At 37.7% G+C, this 26,674-nt stretch overlaps 1 protein-coding gene across 1 annotated transcript in view; it reads left to right on the top strand.

The window, feature by feature from the left end:
* Positions 1-26,674, top strand: part of PLXDC2 (plexin domain containing 2) — a 273,059-nt gene that overhangs the window by 212,919 nt on the left and 33,466 nt on the right. The window contains exons 8-9 of the mRNA XM_065050838.1: positions 9,167-9,262; positions 10,194-10,275. Of these exons, the coding sequence (XP_064906910.1) occupies positions 9,167-9,262; positions 10,194-10,275 (178 nt within the window). The remainder of the gene's footprint in view (positions 1-9,166; positions 9,263-10,193; positions 10,276-26,674) is intronic.

Raw genomic sequence — 26,674 nt, 5'->3', positions numbered from 1 at the left:
CAACCTGTTCAAAAATATCCAGGCTGGAAATTCTTGATAATTTAAATTCTGAACTTCAAATTCATACACAGATTTTAGTGAGAGAAAAGGAGAGATATTAATAACATCTTGGGCTTACATGTTTGTGGCAACAGTAATGCAGGTGATATTTAATTTTCTCTGTCATTAAGTATACTTTATATGGGTTTACTGCAAACAAAGAGTAGGAAATCATGTGATTTCCTTAATGCTTTGTTTTAAGGTACTATGTTCAGAACCCTTTGAGGTTGTTCAGCCATTAGAGTATATTCTCTTTCCAAGTGTGCTGGTTTTATTTACACCTTTGAAGCAAATTTACAAAGTTCAGTTTTTGATGATGACTAATAACAGGGTGGAGATGGAGCTGCACTTGAAGCAGCCTCCTAGGACTGAGTCTAGACATATTCTCCTAAAGTGAACACTGACAGAAGTGTGACACAGATAAAGCTCATAAGGACTGACCTGAACTGGCCCATCTTTAAGACAGTCTGTAGATGGGGCTGACACCAAAGCTACAGGTACCATTGCCTCTCAGCTCATCCTATCCCCTCTTCATCACATTTTATCAGTATTTGATATGAGGAAGCATAAATCCCGTATCTCGTATGTCCTGCCATGGGGAAGGTGGAAAATTTCAGTACTATCAGTTGCTTGTTGTGAACTCAGAATAGTGTGAAGGAGGTTGACTTGTCCAGATTTCACTTAGGAGATCAGGTCTTGGGAGAAATATGTTTCTGAAGTATGATAGACAGTTGTGATGTGGCTGTGGTCACATGGATTGCTTCTGAGTGCTTAGGAACAAATGAATCTAGACAACGGAATTCAGCAATTTGAGTGATGTTTGTAAGTTAATTGTATTAATATTTCTGTGACTCTTCAGTTTGTGAGAGCTCCTAAAATGGATTCAGTTAGAAATTAGGTTGATTGACTTGTGCAAATAGTTTATGAGAATAGTCACACAGAAATTCAATGTAAGAGGTGAAAGCAGTATGCATATCTTTTAGCATCAGACCTCCAGCATATTTTATATGTAAAATAGATGGTATATGGGAGTCTTTGTTCTAGTTTGAATGTTCTTTTCATTAGAAATATTTCAGATATGCACCTTGGTTTACTACCACTATATAATGATAGCTTTAATTAAGACACAGGTCCTTACTAGTCTTCTATTTTAGTATTTCTGTAAATATTTTTTGTCACATGACACTTTCTGACAAGTGAAGTGACTGTAATTATCAGAAAATCTGTCATTTTTCATCTTGAACTTACTCTGTTCATTAAGTTACTTTAAGGAAAGTCAGGTAAGAAAAATAGAATGCAGGTAAAGAGTCTCAAAAGGTGCCACTACCACGATAGTTTTGATAGCATTATATTGCTTTTCTGTATATAATGCACTGCTCTTCTCCTTAACAAATGCTTATATGGATGGTAGCAATTCATTATTCTTTTTGCTAGTTTGCAGCTTATACTAGAGCTAGTCTTAATCAAGGGAACCATTAGTTTGCAGTAGATTTTTCTAAAGTCAAGTTGTGCTTTTAGTGAAGCAGGTTTATATTGGTACATACAGGTGAAATAATGGGACACTGACTGAATAGGTAAATAATGTTGACCTACAGAGAGTGAGTGTCATATGCTCCTAAAATAGACATGTGCTTGCATTCTTGAATTCTTGTTTTTCAGAGGTGTTAAATCAGCCATGGCTCTAGTCAATTACTGAAAAAGTTATATGATAGAATTGTTGTTTTACTTCATTTGTTAGCTCCTTAAAACAACAGAAGAATATAAATTGCTGTTTGTTTGTCCCAAAAGAAGGCTAAGATAGCATAGCTATTCTTGCTTAACACTTAAACAAAGACTTTTCTGTCAAGCAGAGACCAGCTTCCCTTTATGTTCATGGCACCAGCAACAAAACTACAACCCACAACAACAACTCTACTGCTTGAGTTTTGTCAGTTGTTTGTGTATACATCTTGCATTTGAAAAGGAAAGAGACATTAAGTGCAACACAAGCTTATTTGGACAAAAAAAATATCCTCTCAGTTTTCAAAAATGCTGAATGTCTTTGGTGCACTATGTATGCTCACTGTTCTAAAATTTCAGCATAATAGTCCTAGTTTTATAGAAGCAAAATTGGAAGATTTAGACCCATTTATAATATTGTTTCATTATTAACAACTTTTTTAATACTTCTGAAAGGTGAGTTCTAAAGCCAGGCAAACCTATTTCATTCTTAGGAGAGAAAAACGTGCTTTTTGATCAGCCATTTCATTTCAAAAGTGCATTTTAATGAGTGCTGAAATGGATCATTTTGAAGAGCCAAGAGCAAAAAGAAAGTATTTTCTGAACTTTCTGAAATGGAGGACCTGGGCATTTCATATCAATTTTTATTAATATACTCCTACATATTAAAAGCTTTGCAGTAATAATCCTTTTATCTGTTCCTAAAAAAATACAGGTACCTACACTTTATTACCTTATCTTATAAGAGCTAGAGCATGGAGAAGGGAGATTTTTGGCAGGTTGCTTTTTGCCTGGTTTTTATGTTTGATTTTTTCCTTGATCTGCTACTACTGCTTATAAACAGACAATGTCTCTATTTTCGAGCCTATATGTGATACTATTATATTGATGCAGATCAGCCACTATTTTTTATTTCTACATATTTGTTTTGAGATACATGTGCCTGGATATATTCTAGAGGTGCTCTGGAATGAATGGTAATGTGTGAAGGGAAGTGTATTTTTGCTTGACACAAGGGTTAACAAGAAAAGCCATAAATTCTGAAATCTATATGGCAAAATAAGTCCACAAATTAATTTCAGAGAAAAAGTTTTGGCTTTTTCCAGGTAATTCAAGTGATGTAAGCCAGGATGTGGAATTCTGCTTCTGATTTGTCCAATAAGTTAGGTGGACCACCCTGACTTCTTTTGCAGACACACTGAACACTTGTACATTAACTATTTTCCCTTTTGTAACAAAAGCACTAAGAATGTTTTATGAAAGTCTTCCAATTAGATAAGGCATTATTGGTGAAGATGGAGCTGGTGGATCACTTTACATATCATCCAGCAAGTCTCCCTCTTCAGCATCTTCACTGTATCAGGAACCTTATGCCTGTCTCATTGCTATCATCTCTGTTCCCTCCTACTTCTTGTATTTTCTCAGCCAACTTTGGCATTCTGTTCTTAGTCCTTCTTTCAGTCACCTGTGTTGTCCTTTGTTTTCCCTTCTGCAGACTCCCAAGATCTCTCTAATTTCATTAGCATCTTTCTTCCCTTAATCTTTCATTTCTTTCATGATTTCTACATTTCTCTCCTTTATTCAGTGCTCTCTCTGTCTTTCATTAACTTTTTATTGTGCAAAGAAGATAAAAAGCATTTCACAGAATCACAGAATGTCAGGGATTGGAAGGGACCTCGAAAGATTATCTAGTCCAATCCCCCTGCCGGAGCAGGAACATCTAGATGAGGCTGCATTTCTTGCAACCTGCTATTTCATTTTAGCAATGAAAAAGCCCAGATTGTGCTTTTTTTTTTTCCATGAGACCATGAAATACACTGATAAAATGAGAGAGTGTCAGATTTAGGGGAACGAAACAGTGAATTGCTAGTTTTGAGCTTACAGATACTGGCTAGGTTTTTCTCCACAATAAAATCTACTTGTCCATGATCTTGGCCTCTACTGTATTAGGCAGAGCTCTTCTAGGAAATCCATAACTTGACAACCCAACATTTAATGACACTGGACACAACACTGTGTACACAAATAAAATTGTAGCTGAGCTATGTGTTCGTAATATTCCAGTTTCAGTGCAATTAGTGCCATTCAACAGGTAGTGTAACTCAAACATATAATTAAATGACAACTCTGCATGTTATAACTGTTTGCTAAAGGTTTCTCTTCGGTTTGTTTACAGAAATGAGGCCCCTGAAAGAACCTTAGCATTACCTTCCTGAAGGGTAAATGAAAACTAGGAGTTTATGTTGTGATATTTATTGTGTGAAGTTGCAGCATCATTTGGGAAATCACAAAGTCCAATTTGCTGCTACCTTACTGGTAATGTTGTCACTCTGTGCAAAGTGGGCTCCAAAGTTATTGCTCTAAATTCACAGTATTTATTCTCCAAATTTATTGCTCTAAATTCACAGTATTTATTCTCGCTTTCCACTGGTGTAACTAATTCCACAGAGTGCCAGCTCCTCCAGCCCTGCGTCTTTGTCTGCTGGCCCAAAAGGCATTAACCAGGCAGCTGGTTCCTTGGCACGACATCCCCAATTGAGGAGCAGTGAGGGAAAGAGGTGGGCATGCTGCCAGTCTTTGGTGGTATAACAGCACTTCAGGGACTGGTATGAGGTGATCAAAGTTTAAAATGTTCTCATTTTAGCCAAAGCCTTAAGTGGCCATCAACCAATCTCAGAATTAGACAGTTGGGTGCATGGTGGCTTAGGGGGATAAAGCATGTCTTTAACACTCAGATCCTGTATTAAGAGCAGCTCAGCTGGCATCAGGAATTGGGGTAAATCTGAAAGGACATGGAGAGTTCCTAAGTAAATGGTGTGTGGTAGGCACAGAGCATTGCTGCAGAACAGTTCTTCTGCATTGTTCATAAAGCAGCTATTTTCAGAGCCTACTTCAACTGGTTAGCTTATTCGCAGATTATATATCTTTGAGGTGCAGCTTCCAGGTTTTAAAGCATTTTTAGTAACTTTTAGGAGAATGATAAAATTAATACAATTAGGCAATCTGAGTTTTGAGCTAGATTCAGACATATAATAGTCCCTGGCCAACAGCAATTGTGGTGGTGATTTGATTACAGACATGTGTGATCCCAGTGTCGGTGCCCTGAGAACTAGTTAATATTGATAAGTTTAGTAATATGAAGCCGTTAAAAACAAAGAGCAAAGGTTGCTTTGACCTTCTGATTCCCTTTCCTTTTATAGTAGTGGCAATCACACATAGCAGGTTGGCAAAATGTATATTTGCATGAAGATTTTATTCAGCCAGTGTGCCTAAACAAAGTTCCTATCAGGCAAAACCAGTGGCTGTATAATACAGCAGCTTTGCCCATTGTTCTGTATCCCTTATATTTTTTCACAAATTGCTTGCAGTGTAAAATGAATACGTTTCATAAAATGTTTGCTTCAAATTGACTTCTGCATAATCAAATGCACTCTTTTACCATTTGTGTTTTGCCTATCAGCTAGACTTAAAAGCAAAAGTGCAGCTGTATGAATACATATGGCCTTGTTTAGCAGTTTTTGCTGGGTATAGGGCTGATCTCAATTCCCTAGAAATCTTTCGCTGGCAAAGATTTTTTTTATTCGAGTGAACATACAATTTAAAAAAAATCAGACTGACTTCTCCAATATTTTCACATTTCACTGGGTTGCAGGTTTTAGCTGATGAATGCTGTGTGAGGAAAAGTGATTATGTGATGGAAAAATGCCAGAGAGATTGGTCATCTGTTGGACATATATTTGGAATGGTTTATTACTAGCTACTGACCCTTCAGGTGTGTTAGGAACTCATTGATGCACTTCTGGCACTGCTCCATCTCCAGAGCATGCTCCCTATTTAGTGCATATAGTTAACTCTGGAAATTCTGCTTCATAGAATATTTATATGCCATTATTTAGTTTAAAAATACTGTGATAAAACCATATAGAAATTTTGTCTCACCAGAACCTTGCACGTGTATAATTTACTAATCCATTGCTTAATCCCTTAAAAGGAGTCTTTCAGTTGGCCTTCTGACCCACCACGTTATTTCTCTAGGTCACTGAGAAATGTACTTACCTCAAATAAGTACTGGTGGTTTCTTCATCTTTTTCTGCTGGGACTGTACCTTTGCCTTGTATTCAAAGATTGTACATGCCACAGAAACAGACAAAAGTGCAATTTGGGCCATTCTGTAAATTAAACCAAATGTAAAAAAAAACAGATGTTTAAAAAGTGTTTGAGATACTCAGACCTATAGAAAAGTAAAATATTTTCATGATTAGGAGAAGGACATCCACATATTTTCTGAAATTCAGAACCAGGAATGGTACTTCAGAAGCATATATACATGCAAAAAGTCCTTTTATTTTTCTCCCTTTGCTGTAATGCCTATTTTCAGTAAAATACCTGCACATGCTGCTTAAATTTTTGTCTGTTACTACATCAAAAGATTTCACTAGTTCTTGTCAAGTTAAGGTATATACTGAAGTACGTGGGCTCATAAGCTTTTTGTGATTCTGCACTTGCACTTGTTTGTAACAGAGCTAAATAGACAGCATAAGTCAAAGAAGAACAAGTTCCACGTGAGTGAAAGACAGTGTGTGTCTTGGGTTGGAGCAGGCCTGTGTGTGGAGAGGCTGAGGGGGAAAGTGTCAAGGGAGAGCATTCATTTTTCTGTTTATCTTGTTGAGTTTAGCTTTTCTAGCCTGTTTTAGTAAGCAGATACAGGCTCAGAATTCTAAATTGTGAGGAAAAGTGCATTTTGAGGAGCTAAGCATGGCGTCTTTCAAGTCAGACTTTCAGAAGAATCTACACCTACTTTTTTTACAACCTGGCCAGGAAGATAAATTTAAACACTCGTGTTTCCAGCCACCTGCCTGTAAATATATACAAAGCTGTTAGAAGGTGATCATGTCAATACCTCTCTGTGCTTACGTTTCTTACAGTAGATAGATCCCTCATATGCAAACTTACCATCTGTGGTTGACACAGTCTTCTTCCTGAAGAAGAAAAGATCAAATCTGAGTCTACCAGGCAGTGGGATTTAAAGGTATCAACAGTCATGCTGAACTACGCATGATTAGAATTTATTTTTTTCTGTAAAAACTTAATTCTCTTAAAATCAGTATTTTTTAGAGATTTCATGGACTGGATGAGATAAAACTGTCTGTGACCTGAGTCACTGATTCTTACTGGGTTTTTGGAAAGACAGAAGCTCCTTTTTTCTCCCTGCAAGGAGTCTGTTAGGAAAGGTTTAGAGTAAGTGGGATTAAATCATGTTAGTCTTGAGCACTATTGATAAGATGAAATGCAGTTCAATTAAATTGTCAGAACCTACCATTTACATTTGTGTAATAACTTTTTTGAGACAGATTAAGATTTCCATGGAAACAAGTTACAGCCTTCAGCAATGACAGGAGTTAGTTTCAAACACGTTTCCTGATCACTCTGATTTGGCAGGTGCATTTATGGGACTTACCGTCCTGGGAACATAAACCTCTCGCTGCTGGCAGGGGATTTCCTCCACCCTAGCACATGATTAGCTTTGTCTTGAAAACCTTTTCTGTCCAGTGGCTTTGAAGTATATTGCTGTGGCGTATATTGGGGCAAACATTTGGCACATCTGTCTTTTAACTCGTCACAATGACTTTGCAGGTAGAACATAAAACTAGCTCAATTATAAATGCATTTCACAGCAAAAGAGAAATGCACTCTCAGGAGTGGTGAGGCCACAGCAAAGTCAGCTTCAAATAAATAACAAGAGGAATTGTTTGGCAAAGGTGCTGATTTGGAGCTAAACAGAAATATTATTGTCTGAAAGCCAGATGCTGCCTACCTGCACCTGGGGGTTTGTGCAGTGAGAGAGGGCAGAGCAGCCGTTTCACATGCAGCCACCCTGGCTGAGGCAGAAGAGTTATCCCACCCAGCACAGCTCTGCTTCTGCCTTCCCATCCCTCCTCAGAGATTCTTCTGTTTATTTCAACTAAAACCAATAACTTGATGGCTTTTTTTCTGTGTGACGTAAAGGGGATCCCCACTCTTGTGCTTTTAGAGGTTAGCCATCCTGCTTTTCTTAGAAAGCCTTGTCCACTTGAGTCAATAGCCAATAGCCTTAGCCACAGCATACCTTAGTGCACTTTCTCTTTTCCTTTAAAAATTAGTATTTATTTCTTGATTTATTTTAGTTGAGGTTCTGTTTTCTGTCTGAAAAATGTCTACAACATCCCTCCTAACAAGAGGTGGCCAAAACCACTCCAGATGTCATGGTATGTGATTGCTTAACAGCTGGGGAACCCATGTGAGCTGATGTCAAGCTGCAGAAACACTGACTTCCTAACAAGCGATGAGGTGTGCCCTAACTCACACAGGGCTGTCAACACAGAAGACTGCCTAAGACTGAGTCTGTGGCTATCTGCAATTCCTTTTCTTTTGTTGCAGGTAGACTCAGACCAGCCACTGACCAGAGTAACCTAGTGTTGTATAACCCTTTATTCCTCTCTGGCATGATTCCACGGGGTCAGTGGTTGTAGTATTGATTTCAGTTAGTTTAACAGACCTTCGGAAAGGACATAAGTTTGAATCCAGCACACCAGAAAATAATCATTTTTTTGTCAAATTGGCAGTATAGGCTGTGCTTTTTGTTTGCAAATGTACAAGCTCACCAGTCTGCAGTTCAGCCATGCACTTAAAATCTGGAGTATTCAGAATACACGATAGGATATTCATCTGGAAATGAACAGTTATGTGATTATTTCACACTTCTCTTGTGTTTGGGTCTTACAGTCATCTGTGTGTTCAAAACCCATAAGAACAGTGCATTGACTATATTGAATTACTGCTTTGAGAAACTTAGGTGCAGTGCATTTCTCTAAAGATTATGCATAGCATTGGCTGGTTAGGAAGGCTTGTCTTCTTCAATGTTAGAATATGAAGAAATTTTCTAGTACATTTAGATGTGAGCTAGCTTGTTGCTAACAAATTCTATAAGCAATGAAATCAGTTTTGTTTGCACATCTTGACAACAACTGACAAAGTGAACATATAATCAAGTCTGCAAGCCAAGAAATGTCTTAGGAAAGCAGGCATCTGAAAGATAGCCTGAAATGTCTGACAGTATACTCCCTAGAATTTCTGCCTAAATGAATGACTTAAGATACTCGAGAGCACACTCAGCATTTTCATAATCCTTTACTGGGAATAGGCACCTATTCTGTCAACTCTGATGTTTTCTCAAGTCAAAAATTCTCTGTCTATACCTTTTACATGTTCCTTCATGGTGTCTAAAGTTAAAAATATATTCTTGAGGAAAATTTGTGTCACGTGTGCACCTAAGGAACAGTGAGCAATCATTACATCAACTGTTTTTTACAATCTACAAACTACAATATAGTAAAGGGTGAAAATATATTTATTTTTCTTTTTCTGGTAGATGTCCGTAGAAGAACAATTTATGAGTACCACAGAGTGGAGCTGCAGATGTCAAAGATTACCAATCTCTCAGCTGTGGAAATGATACCTCTACCAAGTAAGTAAAATATAACATGAGCAAGAGCCAGATCTGGGAAGGGTTCCCTTCCCCCTCCCAGCAATACATACACAATTTAAAATATTTTGGTTTATTTGTAGACTTGGAATCACGGACAGATTAATTTATCCTCTCTCAGATCTATTCACAGGTGGATGATGCATTATCCAGTGCATCATCCTATATCTCAAGTTTATAGGTATGCAGGTCCCAGTAGATTTTGAGCGAAATCTGTGCCAAATCATTTTTTTTTCAGAAAAAAAAAAAAAAAAAAAAAAATTATATTGCCTTTACATTTGTTTCCTCAAGAAAAAAAAAAAAAAAAACAGTTTTCATGCTTGCAAGGCAAACACAAATTCTTCTGTGTGCTATATGTCTCATTGCAAAGGAATATCTCCAAACACATATTGCAGTTCATCTGCCTCTTTTGTCCAAGGTAAAACCACGTTGTTTAGAAATCTCTGAGTTTAAACTGCCAGCTGTACTACTGTGAAAAAATGGAAACAGCTGTTTTTCTTTTTTCTAATCCAATTATAGTTCTTGAACACTTTCCTGCCAGTCTTATCTGTTTATGTCTGAATGTTAGCAACACCAAGGAATACTGGAGCTAGTGAATAAAGAGATTTAAGGAAATACTTAATATTAAGCAAGAAGATAAAAATTTAGCAATAAAGTTGAATGAACAGATGTGTAAGTGGAAATACATTTAAAACCAGAATACAAATAGAATCCTACAGATAAAATGTACCTCTGTGCATGCAGTTGGCAATGCTTTATGATAGGCTGGGTTTAGTGTTCTATTTGAGACACGTGTGAACCTGTTGAGTCCCTAAATATGTATTGTCAGAAGATGTATCCTTCTTCTGTGCTTTTTATGAGAATTATTTGTGAGACTAATGTAATAAGTTGCATTTGTTTATCTACATCCCAGCTTGTCTCCAGTTTACCAGCTGTGGTACCTGTGTCACTGCCCAGATTGGTTTCAACTGCAGCTGGTGCAGCAAACTCCAAAGGTAAAGAAAAGAATTTTTTTTTTCTTTTTTTTGCATGGATATACAGCTGTGGTCAAAGGGTATCCAAAACACATTCTCCATAGGTTATTCAGCACAAAAGGTTGTTATATTTACATCTTATATACATGTATTCATGCAAACATACACCTCAGTTGCAATCACTAGCAACATAGCATTGTTCCATTTCACTTCAGCAGAGAAGTTAGGCAAGAATGGTCAAAAAGGTTGGTTTATGACTTGAGCCCTCGTTCCTGTTTCCTTAGCCCTGCTTTTAAATCCTTTTGAAGGAGAACAAGTAGAAATCGTAATAAAATTCATATTTTCTCCCTCTATCCCTGGCTTAATCACTGTCTAAAACAGTGTAATAATTTGATATCATGCTGAAGAACTGATAAATAGCTGATGAACACGGTACTTCACAGAACTTCAGGTCACTTTTATTATGTTTTCTTATGCTTCTGCTGCCTTAGTAAATCATGTGAGAAGTCACTCTGTTGTCATTTTGTCTTGCAAAAAATTCTTCAGTGGAATTAGAACTAAATTAAATCATTTCATGGAAAATATATCAAACATCTTCAAGTGTAAGGATACTTATAGAAAACTCCTCCAAGCAAGCATGAAGAGATCTCACTTGCTTTAACCCATTTCTTAATTTCAAAAATTGTTTGATTCGACTTCCATTAATAAATGTTGTAGCACTGAGAATCTGTTGGCTTTAGTTTGAGCAAGGTCTGTTGGTTTGTGGCCAGTGTTCTACCTTCTAGCAGGTGAGATTTGAAGAAATTGTAAAGTTCGGACCTCTTATGACAAATAGGTGATCCTTGAGATCCTGAAGAACTCAGTTTCCTGAGTTCCGGAATTGCTGGAAAATCTGTTTTGTTCACTAAAGAACAAACTCACTGTGAAGAACTAAAAGAGTTTTACCCTTTATCAGTAGCAAGAAGCAACACCAGGCATATAGCTGCACTGTGTTTCCCTCTACATGTTTAGGTGAATTTGTGGCTGTTCCTTCACAACCAGCAAAGTGTAATTTACTGCAGAAAAATATAAACTCAACACACTTATTTTTATTCAGTTAAAGTTTGCATAAAAAAAAAAATAAATCATGCTTTTTGCTTGTGAAGATTACACTGCAATCAAAGGTGAACCTACTGTGAGTCATTCCTACACTGTTTCCCAAAAACAGCTGGCTCCATGCTGCAGCACATTTGTGCCTTTCACGAGCTGGAGCAGATACACTGAACATTTTTATTGGTGTTAATTAGCCCATTACTGACAGTAGGGAGATTGTTATTTCATGCTGACTGTGTTTGGACATTGTTTGACTAGTAGGAAAAGCAGGAACTGGAGTCAATTAGTTAAAAAAAATGCTGGATCCAGAGAATAAAACTAAGATTATGCTGCTACACAGGAATTTCAGTAGTTTAAAAACAGTCATACCATCCAATTTGCATCTAAATATGAATGATGTTCAGTCTGGTTTAAGCAAATGGAGAACTGTATACAGAATCATAAAACAGTTCAGAATAGGAGGTTCCACTAGAGGCCAATACATCTAACCTGCCACTTAAAGCAGGGCCAGCTGTGAGGTCAGACCAGTTTGTTCATGCCTTTGTTCAGCTGGGTCTTGAAAAACTCTGAGGATATGGTCCAGTCCCCTAAGTATCCTCTTCATTTTATACTACATTTTACACCTTATTTTTTATATTGTTATTTTCTCTGGAAACATGGCTTTGGTGATGATGTCTGTGGCCTGTTTCATTTCTTGGCCATTCTCTTCCAGTTTCTGAAATCACAGAATCACAGAACATTAGGGATTGGAAGGGACCTCAAAAGATCATCTAGTCCAATCCCCCTGCTGGAGCAGGAACACCTAGATGAGGTTACATAGGAATGTGTCCAGGTGGGTTTTGAATGTCTCCAAAGAAGGAGACTCCACAACCTCCCTGAGCAGCCTGTTCCAGTGTTCCACCACTCTCACCGTGAAGAAGTTTCTTCTCAAATCTAAATGAAACCTCCTGTGCTCCAGTTTATACCCATTACCCCTTGTCTTATCATTGGTTGTCACCGAGAAGAGCCTGGCTCCATCCTCGTGACACTCACCCTTTATATATTAAGAAATGTTAATTAGGTCCCCCCTCAGTCTTCTCTTCTCCAAGCTAAAGAGACCCAGCTTCCTCAGCCTTTCCTCATAAGGGAGATGCTCCACTCCCTTAATCATCTTCGTTGCCCTGCACTGGACTCTCTCCAGCAGTTCCCTGTCCTTCTGGAACTGAGGGGCCCAGAACTGGACACAATATTCCAGATGTGGTCTCACCAGGGCAGAGTAGAGCAGGAGGAGAACCCCTCTGGACCTACTGACCACCCCACTTCTAATACACCCCAGGATGCCACTGGCCTTCTTGGCCACAAGGGCACAGTGCTGGCTCATGGTCATCCTTCTGTCCACCAGGATCCCAAGGTTCCTTTCCCCTATGCTGCTCTCTAACAGGTCATTCCCCAACTTATACTGGAACCTGGGGTTGGTCCTGCCCAGATGCAAGACTCTACACTTGCCCTTGTTCTATTTCATTAAACTTTTCCCCACCCAACTCTCCAGCCTGTTCAGGTCTCGCTGGATGGCAGCACAGCCTTCTGGCATGTCAGCTTCTTCTCCCAGTTTGGTGTCATCAGCAAACTTGCTGACAGTGCACTCTATTCCCTCATCCAAGTCGTTGATGAATATATTGAATAATACTGGTCCCAGTACTGACCCTTGAGGCACTCCACTAGATACAGGCCTCCAACTAGACTCCTCCCCATTCACCACGATTCTCTGGTTCTTTCCTTCAGCCAGTTCGCAGTCCACTTCACTACCTGATCATCCAGTCCACACTTCCTCAGTTTAGCAGCAAGGATGCTGTGAGAGACTGTGTCAAATGCCTTGCTGACATCAAGATAGACCACATCTATTAAATGAGCAGCTTATTTCAACTAATTTAGTTATACAGAGAAACAGATCTGAAATAATAAGTGGATGCATACTTTATGAAAAGAGGCAACTTGCTTTCCAAAATGTGAAGACTGAGCACTTATTTAGTTAGGGTACATTACACTGCAGGATCATTGTGATCAGGACTCATTCCTATCTCAACTTTGACAATTTTCTGTTCCCTACCAGTTCTGTATACTCTCACCTGCCTTTTAGTCCAGTGCCTCCGCTTTTACCCTGCTATTCCTCAGCATGTTTATTCATTTTACGGAGATATGAAAAAAAGCCTGATTCCATTCTCAATTGAGATGTCTGGATCACAGGAGAGTATTCAGAATCATTTACAACCACATTGTGGTTTTGCTCCCCACAAAAATAAATTTGCTCTGCTAAAATGTCCTTTTTGCATGTGATAGAGAAGCACTTGCTCAACAAGACAGCACCAATGTCCTGTTAAAAATCATAAAGGATGGAAAAATGTGAGTTCTTTCATCACAGCTTTTTCTGTGTGTCACTGCTCTTCAGTCACCAGCCTTGTAAATCAACCTAGACTTTTATCTCCTGTTCTGATGTACATTACTCTACTTCAGCAGAATACAATCTGCTTGCAAAAACAAGGGCAAAGCATTATATGAAATATTAACTTAAACATTTCAGAAATGCCTACAGTACAATGAAAATTAATATTTACAGTCCACTTACAAATGAGTGCTCAGAGAAGTTTTTGAAGTAAGCAGAATCAGATGATTGGGAGTAATGCCTGAGTTGAGTTTCTGGGTTGCAAAGCTGACTGGAGACACTGTTCTGGGAGGTGAGAAACCAGAGGTTGTCTCTCGTGCCTGTAGGCAGAGCCCAGGGTGGGGGAGGCAAACAGCCTTTGGTGCAAAAGTCTGAGGAAGGCTTTGAACTTGATAATGATGCGTTTCCAGTGTGGCAATAATCTAATGACTGATCTAGTGCTCCAATGTCTGCAGATGGAGAATGACTATTTGCTCTTGGGGGCAATGAGGGCCAGATGTGGCTATAACAGACAGTGATGTTCCTCCTGTGAAGCCACAGTAGCACTTCGGTACTTTAGAGTGAGATCTCCCAGAGCAGAGAGGCTTCCATGTGGGCAACAAGCAAATGTATTCAGGAGGAGACAAAACTCTATACCAATTCTACAACCCTTTATTCTCAACAAGTTATAACCCCGTTTAGTCAGAGCAACATTGCTACAAAGAACAGCATATTTTCTATTTTTTCTCCTTGCATAAAATTTAAACCATATATTAAATCTTTTACACAACATAGTACAGTTTTTGGAAAACCAGAAAGTGTCTCTAAATCCTGTAACTGCACAAGTAAATTGAGCACAGAGCCATTGCTGAATAAGGGTACTCCCCCATGTGGGCAATACGTGTTGGAATGAAAATAACTTTATAACAGTGGGTTATTTCCTACCTGTAACTTCAGCCCAGCTGCTGTGCAAACTCTGTAATCCTCAGAGAGTCAGGTTCTTCTTGTAGGTGATTCCTCTATTCCTGTTGCTCTCTACAACCTTAAATCACAGTTTTTCTTTTCATAAGGGATCGACAAGCTATTCACTCTGAAATCCAATACGAGGTATGTCATACGGTTTCATCACGACTGAAGCAAAGACACATTGTTTTCTTCTGTCTTCAGCAGATGGCAAATCTCCCTCAGAGGTTTTGTTTTGTTTCTTTGTTTGTTGTTTTGTTTTTTGACTATATATGTTCCGTAACTGTTCCATAAGAACAGTTGCATAAGTAAACGAGACTAACTACAAGTATGTAAGCTAAGATGGTATCCTAGCTTTTTCCTGCACAAGGATCTATGTCTGCAAAATGTCAGAAATACTTATCATCTGCTTCATAATAGTCACCTGTGTCTGAAATTTGGGTTTTCTCTTCATTATCTCTGATTTCCCAGCATGTAAAAATTGGGCGAATTCATTAATTTTAGATCTGTTTATATTATCCTTTCATGCTTCTGCAAATGTCTATATACTCTGGACATTTGGTATAGCCTGCATGTTAGAGATGTAATTTTCTAGGAAAGGTTTTGGAAGCTTTAAGGCAACTTTGCTGTTACATTATAGGTTCAATTTGTGCAACTTTCTCATGTTACTGAAATAGTAAGTTCCTTTGGAAATACTTGAAGTTAATTGCCTAAGAAATAAATCGTGTTTATTTACCTTAGAAGAGTTGGCACTGAAATATAATAGAACAGAAATATTATACTTAAATCACAGTATCACAGTATGTTTGGGATTGGAAGGGACCTCAAAAAATCATCTAGTCCAAGCCCCCTGCTGGAGCAGGAACGCCTAGGTGAGGTCGCACAGGAACATGTCCAGGCGGGTTTTGAATGTCTCCAGAGAAGGAGACTCCACAACCCCCCTGGGCAGCCTGTTCCAGTGTTCTGTCACCCTCACTGAGAAGAAGTTTGTTCTCAAATTTAAGTGGAACCTCTTGTGTTCCGGCTTGATCCCACTGGAGATAGGGAACTGGAGTACTGAAAGACTAAGGGCAAGGGTTGTGAACAGTTTAGATGATAGTTTTATTCAGCTGTCACTGTTGGTACCTCTATTCAAATTTTAAGTCCTCAAAACTGGTGGCCTTGTCCAAAGGGGACCCAAAAACCTAACAGTTACATGCACAAGGGTGTTTTCCCGGTTTACTTAGTTTTTCAAGGGAAGTTATGCAGAATACAAAAGCAGTACTAAAAGTACCTTCTTATAAACTCTGAACTTAAGTGTCTAAGAACAGAAAGGTCTCTTGGGCACTTTGTCTGAGGAAACACCTACAGCTGCCTGAGTCCAAGCAGGGCTCAGCAGGGAAGTCTCTGAGCCCCATGGATCTCCTCTGCTCATTATGTATAGCACTGCCCTTCACACAACAATAGCCTCATAACAATCAGAGAATCCCCTAAGACACAGGAGATAAGTGATCATGGGTCCTCTGAACCCAAGTCACCCCAAAGGATGATCCATTAGATGTCAAGGTGCTTAAACCTGAGCAATGAAACTCATACCCCCTTGCATGGCTCCAGCTCAGAGCAGCTCTGCTACCCTCAGGCAGTGGCTGCCTAGAGACTCAGGGTCAGCTCCTGCCACGGCTCTTCAGGCAGGCCTGCAAAGGAAGAGAGGTTAAACTTTGTGAGTCCCAGTTCACAGAAAGGTCTTGCTCATGTTAAGTGCTTAAATGCAGTTTTATCCTTGAAAGTCTCTATTTTCCAGACTATGCATTGAACAATCTGGTTTGAGATCGTGCCAGTTTATGATATTGAGTGTAAGCTCCCAGTTTGAAAAGTGACCTGAAACACGCTGCATGAATTCGAGTGTTGAACTTTCTGTGTGCAGTGATGAACCAGGACACTCCAAGCACTCTAGGTAGAGTTATTCTGTCCTTGTGTTTGTGCACAACTCCCAAAGCTTCTAGTACTCTTAGGACAATCCTGAGCTATAAAGATGGGAGAATCCCATTTGTGATACATTTCACTTCAATGCTTAATCCCTCATGGCAGCAACAGCACTCATTGTGTAAAAGAAAACGTTATGTCTGGTTTTATGGAATGTGTTCTGAGCAAAGTGAAAAATCAGAAATGTGTCTAGGAATAGCAGCAATAATGAGAGTTGAGTCGTGATACTTCTCATCTTTTATTATGATAATCACTGTTCCCATCTAAGCAGGTAATAAAGAAAGAAGTTGTTTTGCATTCCATGCTGATTAGCTAGAAAGAGGGGAAAATCTTTAGGCACTTGCAGTTCTTAAGAAAACATTTTACAGTAGAAATATGAAATGATAGTTTTCCACAATACCCTTACGGTAATTGAAATAAAAAATGGTTGCCTATTATTTGTCTTCTGAACTTCTGGGAAAGCTTGAAATGTCTCGTTTGTTTATTCTTCCTTTAGAAAGAATTTGGAAACATATTTAGTTAACTTTCAAATCTGAGTTTATGTCTAGAAATTTTTAATATCAGGAAGAGGAAAAGGGTTAGGTTTTCTGTTTGTTTCTTGTTATGTATGTCCCACCTGACAAGACCCATTTTTATTAAAAAAATATGTTGAGTGAAATATTGTAGTATAACAGTCTTTTGTAATCTAAAATATTTTATCAGCTGGGCAAAGTATCACCCATAAGAATTCCAAAGTAAAAAAAAAAGAAATCATACTATCTGACTACATAAAACTCCTCACTGAGCTTGGTGTAATCTGCAAATTTGCTGAGGGTGCACTTAGTCCCAATGTCTCTGTCATTGACAAAGATATTAAACAGTGCTGGTCCCAGTACAGACCCATGAGGGACACCCTTTGTCACCAGTCTCTATCTGGACATCGGGCCATTGACCACTACCCTCTGGATGCGACCATCCAGCCAATTACTCATCTACTGAACAGTTCACCCATCACATCCATGTCTCTTCAATTCAGAGCGAAGGATGTTGTGAGGGACCGTGTCAAAGGCCTTACAGAAGTCCAGACAGATGACGTCTGCAGCTCTTCCCTTCTCCGCTGATGGAGTCACTCAATAATAAAAGGCTATTAGGTTCGTTCAAATGCTTGCTTTTAAATAATTCTTGGTTTTAACTATTTGAAGGTTTAATCTTCCTTGTTTGTTTGCTTTAGGCACATTACATATTTCAATTCCAAATTAAAAGATGGGAGGAAGACCTGCTGATTTATACTCAGGCTGTTTTTATCCCTACACTGTTTAACTGACAGTGGTGTGCTGTTATTACAAAATTGGCCACAGTATCTTAGCCATTGAATTACAAAATTAAAAAATGAGACATTTGTATGGATTAAGTAAACCACCAGAGGGAGCATATATAATCCAATCAGTGTAATGGATTCATATACAAATGACAAGGGAAATTTCATTTTAAATGCTTTAGAAGGGCTAGACATTTAAAATATAGTGTAGTCCGTAAAGTATATTCAATTTTATCAATGTGTAAAACTTCATTAATTTGCTGATCATCCTGCTGCTTCAGGCAATGCAAAAGAAATGTGCCCAGATTCTGCCTGTGTATAGAATTTATATTCCACTCCAGCAGTTCTTTATGCTGGAATGGCTTCACATGAAAACATAGCAGAGTCCTAACACCTGGGTCTTGATGGGGAGATTCTTGAATTAGGTCAAATTTACCCTGTGATAATAAAAAGTAATGTCAGTCCAATTTTTCTAACTTGTGTACTGTTTCTTTGCCAATTGTGGAGCAACCATATGGAAAATCTGAGAAGTAGAAATTCTGGCCCTTTTACAGGGTTTGTTCTGATTAAAATCCAACATACTTTTCTTCTGTTTTAAAAGTTGTGTTGAGACAGCAATTGGTCTTTTTAATCTAGTGCAACAAATGTATCAAGAATGAGTGTGTAAATTTGTCAGCCCTGATACTTTACTGGTAAGGATGATACGAAAACTAGATCTATACTTTATTGAGCAGAAAATTGCTCTACACTGAACTTCTTCAAATCCTTTCCAAGCTGCTCGGTCTTAATTGACAAGCTAGTTTGAACGCATAGACTGCAAGAAACTGTTAGGAAATTAGCATTCAATAATTGAGAATTTTGTATGCATGGCAAGCCTGATGGGAGTAAACCAAGAAAAGAAAGTGGCACAGAAGTGCTTAAGGCACAAAGCATTTTCTCAGACCACAGTGAGCCCAGCAATTATATTGTTTGATGAAAAAAGCCTCACAAGATCACAGTAGTAGATATTCTAAAGTGGGAAGACAGTTCTATTTAGAAGACAGTGTAAGCTTCAGTGAGCCTGAAGGTACATTTAAAAATACATAACAATAAAGATGTACATATCAGTAAAATGTACATAACAGTACCTTTAAAAGTGCTTTTATGGAATGTATATGACCCTGAGCTCTTAACATGTTTTATTGAAAGTTAGCCTGTAGGCAGATGAACCAACTTTTTGCTGAGATTGATACATGGATAAATAGCCTTTCTAGGTTCTAGGATATGTTTGTGGAATTTGTTAGTAGCTGGATTCCATGGAATTAACATGGAATTTCTGTAATTTCCCTTGATTAACACAAATAAACCTAAGAAGTTCAGTCTCTAAACAGAACCCTTGTGAAGGTACAGTAGTTTTCAGAGGCCTAGGACACGTCAGAACAAGACCAGCCAATTTACTAGGTACAGTGTGGAACCCGCTAGAGTAGAATCATCCCCTTGCATAGTTCAAAGCTGATATCTTAAGATGGATACATACTGCCTGAGAGCTATGTGGAATATCTTTTCAGGGCAAACACCTGAGTTTTCTCCTTCACTAGCAGAACTTTGTCTTATGAGCTTCATTCCTTGAGTTTCCTTCCTCCAGACGTTCTTCTGCAGTGTCCTCCTTTCTGCTTACTGATGTTCTTAGCAGCCCCAAGCTAGAGAATAAAACTACCCCTATATCACCATTAATAGATTTGATATCTACCCAAATGAATTTAAATCATGTTTTCATACAGAAACTAGCCAGTTCTCTTACAGCTGCAGCAGTCACACACTTTTACATATGTATGTCTTGCTCTGTTTTACTGAGTAATTCAGAACAACATGAGGACAAGAGTTACAACTGATGCAGATCTTTAAGAACGGCAAGTCCGAGTTACAAAACCTCAAATTATTTCTAGAAAATAGGCAGAAGATTGCTATAAGTCTCATTACTCTGAAATCCTAATATTTTTATTTAAATATTTTCTATGAACTCCTGAACCTGAAGACTGGGAAGCATTTTGAAGTTTCTTAAACTAGATGTAAACACAGTGATTTATTTAGGCCACATCAGTCACACCACTCATATTTTATATTTGTGTTTCTTACCATATCATTTGCCTTTCAGAACTTGAGATTGGTTTGGCTAGCTATTGTTTCCCTTGCCAGAGGTTATGATGTGTCTTCTGGAGCTTAGAATCTCTGATTATTATCTACTCTCCAGGTTTCTGTGGTATTCAGTTTTGCAACACAGCTTGGCCAAGACACAGATATCACAGTCAATACAAAAAGGACAAGTTCTTAGACTGTTTTAAGACCTTAATGCAAAGTCTGTCTCATGTAGTTCTATCAAATACATCACATTCCTAAAGTGTATTATTATAAATGCAGAAAGTAGTTATCAAAGTTAGAGAACAGTTAAGCACTTAAATCCCATTGAGAGGAGGGAAAGTAGGCATCCATCTGTCATTTATACCTTTGAGAATATTTAATTTTGCTGATTAATTTTGAAGGAAGATCACAAAATCTGTGTCTCATTTTCATGTTTTCATTTTCACAGATGCACCTAAGGTACCCTAGTGCTAAAACACTAGACAAATAGGTGCGTAGCACAGCTCTTTTCTGTAGAAACTATTTTTGCATTTCTTTCACATACTAGTAACTTTTTATTCTTCATTTATTTTATTACAGCAATAACATAAAACCCCACTCAGTCTTTGATGAAATCTTTATATCTAGAACTGCAACTTCTGTATCAGTAACAGAGCAAAATCAAAACAGAGTGAAGTTCAGACTTAATTCCATATTGTTTGTTTAGCCATAAGAGTGGGTATTGCCCTGCCCTGCCCTATAAAACAGGCATTCCCTCTGGGATTAAACTGTCATTCACTGGCAGAACTGCATCATGTTCCATCACACAGCAGCCCCAAATTCTGTTCTGATTGGTTTCATTTTTACCTGTTCATTTTTTACATTGATAGCTACTACCAGAAAGTTTGTGAATTCAAACATGTTCCTATTTCACTGGTGAAATGTGACACTGGACTGTGAAAAGGGTCCACAGACAGATGCTTCAGAATGTAATTTATATGTATCCTAGACATTTTAAGAAAATTGACCCAGACTTCTGGTCATTGTTCTGTGCCATGAGATGGACTTTCTCAGGACTGAGTTTCTACAGCAGGCTTTATAGTGTGGCTGATTCCCAAATGTCTTCAATGGTGGTCTAATGTAACTATTAGAATTTAATTGTATAATCAGAAGAGTGCAAGGTATACCTATCAAAGAAAATAGGTTTTCCTGATAACAAATTAACAACATGCTTATGCATTACACTGGGTAAATAAAGTATAATGCAAAACAGTTAGGATGTTAATTTGCATGATACAGTAATGTGAAATATAAGTAGATGATGCTTAGGTGAATACAGAACAGAAATGAAAATAGAAAAAATAAGATAGTTACTTAACTTAAGAGTAAAGATTACTTCAAAAACACCAACAGAGAAGTTAGTGGATAAGGCAGAAATTTTACCTACTTTGCCTGACTTCAGAGACAGATCTTCAAGAAGGTTTTGACATCTGCAGGTAGGAAGGTCCTCTGTATGAGCACAGATTTAAAGAGAGATGAATACAGTCAGAGTCCCAAACTCCTATTTGGTTGTCTCACTGTCATATAGCTTAGCCTACAACAGCTGGACAACTTGGGAGTTTTTTTTTCTTTTCCAACAATGACACATTAGAAAATACACAAATTTGACCAACCCAAGCCTTATGACTTAGGACAATTGATAAATTCAGTTACAGAAAAAAGTTCATTAATGGATTAGCAAAAACAATGATGGTGGAGTAGGTGTATTTTGCCCAACAGGCCTTCTTAGCAGAACATTAGTTTAGTGAGGAATAAGGTGTCAGATTTCTTCCCTTTTGTGTCTGAGATAATTTAATTTGTAGTTCCTGACTCCTTCCTTGACTGTTGGAAAGTGGCATGTTGTGAGAAATGAGTTGCTGTGTATCTTTTTTCAAATATTTGGATGTTCATATTCCAGAACCCAGATACCACATCCCCATTATATCTTAAATTCTTGGGCTAGATAATTTTCTCAACTGCCCTTTTCTTTCTTTATTCCAAGTGTTTATAAAAAGTGAAAGAACAGAAACTGAGAACAAAACATTTCAAAAAACCTCAAAGTTTAGGATAGAAATTCAGGACACATCTGTGGAGACAGGCAGACCAGGTTATCACACTTGACTCTAGGATACTGTATAGGATGAAGGTTAATGTACTTTTGTGGAAGCATTAGTTTTCTTCCCTTCATATAAGCACCCAACCCACTGCGTTACTGTGGAGAAATCTGTCTTCCACCAGTTTTGTGACCTTCACTCTTCCTTTCCTCTGCTATCATTACAAGGGAAATAAATAAAACAAGGAATTAAATGAATCAAGTATTTTTAATGGAATAAATCAAGATTATTGTAATTGAAAGGTTTTGAACTATATCAAATTTTCTTCTCCTTCACTTTGTCTGTTTCACTGAAATATAATGCAGAAAGGCAGTCTCAGATTTGTTTAATGATCAGTTCAGCGGTCGTACAAAATCATCACTTGTACAGCTGTAGTTCATCTTCCCATACTAAATGTTTTTGACATAGAATTACTTGCTAATCAAACAGAGCCTATGAAGCTTCCTGGGCATTGGAAAATGATTGTCTGTGCCATTAAGTAGTCATGATGTTCCCTGATGTGATTTCAGTCCATGCCCAGGACCACTGTCCAGAATTGTTCCCAGGCATGGTGCAGGAGTTGGACTTTTCCAGGAATTATCCCAGTTGGCAGTTTATGCGCAGCATCCTTCTTTTTGAGGTTGAAAGAGTTTGCTTGTTCAGGCATAAGCCATTCTGTGTCAGCAATCTTCAGTGCCAAGGATGTGTTCATTTTACTAGTAAAGAAACAGCCAAAATTACCACGATGGTCTTAACTCTTTCCAGAAGTGCTAACCTCTTATGGTTGTGCTCCTCAATATAACTTGAACATCACAGAAATCATATTTGTCTTGTAGCCTCCTAGATATCACTTTTTAAGGAAGTGCAATAAATGAAAAGTCAATTATGTTAGCATATTTTTTTACATTTTGCATATTGCTATATACATGCTCTTATGTAATGTTGCCAGAAATTTTTATTTAGATAAATCTGAAATCCTCATGTATATTCATAAAATTTGGATATTCTGAGATTAAAAGCTGCTGAGGTAAACTGTTCAATTTCTCCACATGATCTACTTGTTCTCTAGAGCATAATTTATTTTGTCAGTCTTTCCAGTCACCTTAAACAGTGGAGACTCTGTAACATTTCCCTATAGGAGGTATTCCCAGTTTCAAAGAAATAAACAGTTTTTTCAGCATTCTCCCTAAATATCAAAGATTTTTTTGTGCACCATTAAATCTTGAGTTCCGTCTCTATTCAGTTCTATTAACTCCTCCAAAATCTGCATTATCATATAGCATTAATGAAACCACTTGCTTACCACCAGATATGACAGGAAATATTGATATGTACAACTAACAAAAAAATTTATGTACTCAAACTGTTCTGTAATTCTTTGGTAATTTGTTTTGCAGGTTGTTCTTGCTGAATGTTGATTTCAGAATTTCACTGACTTTTAGATAAAAAATGAGGTGCAAGGAGAACACTCATTTGGGACACAACTTTCTGAACTTTGAGTTTGTTTGAACATAACCAGTTACAGGATGATTTACGTCCTTCCTTTCATTTGCTCCCTAGCTCCTTCTCCTCTCATATCTCCTGCTTCCTTAGACTTCTTACTCTTTAGAGTTGTAAATGAGGGATGACAGGAGCACTAACCTAGCCTAATGGAAACATCACTTCTCTTTCTAGCAGCTCAGATGCTGATGCCCACTAGTACTGCAACAGCCATGCTGTTTATTGCACAATTGCTGGGGGTTCATGTCTGATAACAGAAATGTGAACAGTCTATTTCATACTATCTTCAGGCATCACACCACTTTCATGGTGTCCCAAGGACTCTACTACTTGTTAACATTATCAGTGGGTTTTTTCTACAGGATCAAAATCCCTGTAAAAGCCAATGAATAAAAAAGGGAGCTTGGCCAATGTGTAAATGAGATCTGTGCCTTGGTCCATGCCACCCAAGACTTGATGTTTTCCAATATCATTCTCAGTTCTGCAATTCGTATGTCTGGGAGTTCTATGGGAAGCATAGGAGCTGTGAATTAGTCTCCACTTGTCTTCTTTTCAGAAAATCTGGGCTTAACTCTAGATTCTGTTACAGAATTCTGTGCTATCTCAGCTTGTCATTTCATGGCTCCTATGCTCTATTTCCTCACCTCTAAAGTGGAAAAGGAAATATTTTATCCAAAGGTAATTTTCATATTTTTATTTTAAAAATAAGAGACAAAGCAAAGGGTATGTGAGGCTAACTGTACTTCTGAGGTTGCCAGTGTAAAGAACTCTAAAGCAGCTTTCAAAATACAGCTGGCCACTCACATTTATGTAGTTCACCAGAAGGAAATGTAACATGTCATAAAGGAAAAAAAAAAAGGTAAGATCATGGAAGCATCCACCCTAAAATTGAAAATATCATTTTGGATATTCAAAGATAGAAAAGAGTTTAGACAATCACGTAAAGGTAAGGAATGGGATTAATTGTACTGGTTAGGATCACTAAGCAGACTGTAAAGTAAACCCAGTAGTGCTTCAGAGCTCCTTGCCTTGAACCCTGAGTAATTACTTGTGTGGAAAACAGGTAGCAATGCCAACAGATCAGAATTCTCTGCTAACTTCTGTTGCTATAGGCACTTTATACCCACTTTGTGCAGGTATAAATGCACAAAGGTCAAGGCAGTGGGAGAATATGATCTAGTATCAGAGACTGATTTCAGTGTGGCCCCTTCCCAAGAACACATTTGATTGTTATTTTTTTCTGCTGATTCTGGTGGAAATTCTGCCACCATAATTGCATAAATTTGACTCCATGGCTCTCCTCTTACACTTTTTTTTTTCCTTCTAGCTATTCAAAGCAGGGCATTTACCAAAAGCTTTCTTTTTATTCTTTATCTGCTTTACAGTATGTTTCCTTTGTTGTTGTAACTGACATTAAGATTATAGAAAATATCCTCCTTTTCTTCTTTAATCAGAACTCTGCCAAGCCTCACTTTAACTAGGATTTTTACCTTTCTTTCTAGTTGGATTGGAAATAACACTTACTTTTATTGTTAGACTCTACCAACTGCAAGAATTCCCTATGGGAGTCCTTATTTCCTACTGCCTATTCACGTTTTGTCAGTTACAAATATTGAGTCTTACTCATGTTCAGTCTTCTACTTTAAAATAACAGCCTTTGGTTTTTTTTCCTTTAACACTTTTTCACTTCTCTGTTTACCTGATATTGCAGAAGTATTTTACAGAACCTGTAGCTATATTTATCCAAATTTTCCATCCCATAAAATTGTGGAACCATCATCAGGTTGAAGATTGCCTGCTGAAATCTGTGCCACTCTCTCATCATCCTTATAATCATCTGAATGTTGTAAATTTTGAGAGGCACGCTATGTTAAGACAATGATGGAATTCGGTGCTGCAGACACGGATATGCTGCATTGAGCATAAACTATGCCTTAGTAATTAAATTTGAATTTTTCAAAAGTATTAAAATAGTATAGGCTGTTTGTAGTACTGTATGTTTAAAATCCTTGTATTAACAAATCATCTTAGCTATTCTTACCTTATGTCACCAAAATGGGAGCAAATCTTCTTCCAACAATCCAAATTGTCATCCTATTCTGAAGTACAGTTTAATTAAGCAATACATTTAAGTAAAGGACCAACAGAGACCACACATTTATGCTGGAATTCGGATATATGATTAGGTATATTGAGCTAGATGCTAAGCACAAATACCATTCAAATACCTTATGAATTCATACCACAGTCACTCACAGTGACACTTCACATGAACTTCATAAGTGCTTTGGGCTGTGATAAAATTCTGCATCTGTGACAAGGAGAAGTGGAAAATAACAAAGGGAGAAAATACAGTCTTTTCCCAGACAGCACACTGTGACAAGAAAGTGATATTCAGAGCCTGTTCTGCAGTAAAGGGAGGTGAAGCCAGATCGAGCACAAAGTTAATGCTTTTTTTCCTCCAAAAATCACTCTGTGGTTAGGGTATTTTCATTTGGACAGAAACAACGTTAAAGGCTTCCAATATTTTTATTTAAAAAAAAAAAAATTATAAATATATATATTACTTCCTACCTCCCTCAGCTTGGAAAAAAAAAATCCACTTTAAAATGTTCTAATACTTTTTTTAGTAATTCAAACATCCTAGCAAGTGTCAATCTTTTCCTGATATGGTGGGCTTTCCTTAGTGCTTAAAGGCAGGAAAGAGTTCTGTCTGTTCAATTTTCTATTTAATTTTCCAGGTTAACCTTTTATTTAGAGGAGTTAATGAACATTTTAACTGAGCTGAGTAATTACATGATATTTAAGAAATCATTTCAGATTTCTGAAATGCCCTTCAGTTGCCAGAAATTCATTCTTCATATGCTATTACAGATATCCTGGCAAAACACAGCTAGGGAATAATTGATTTAAAGGACACGTGTTGTGCATTTCAATACTCCTGTTTTATACAAGCTCAACCTGGTGAAAAGATTTCTC

The sequence above is a fragment of the Columba livia genome, chromosome 2 (genome assembly GCF_036013475.1).
Source record: "Columba livia isolate bColLiv1 breed racing homer chromosome 2, bColLiv1.pat.W.v2, whole genome shotgun sequence".
NCBI classification, from domain to species: Eukaryota; Metazoa; Chordata; class Aves; order Columbiformes; family Columbidae; genus Columba; species Columba livia.
Note: the sequence above shows the minus strand (reverse complement) of the source record. Positions and strands in the feature narration are given on the sequence as shown.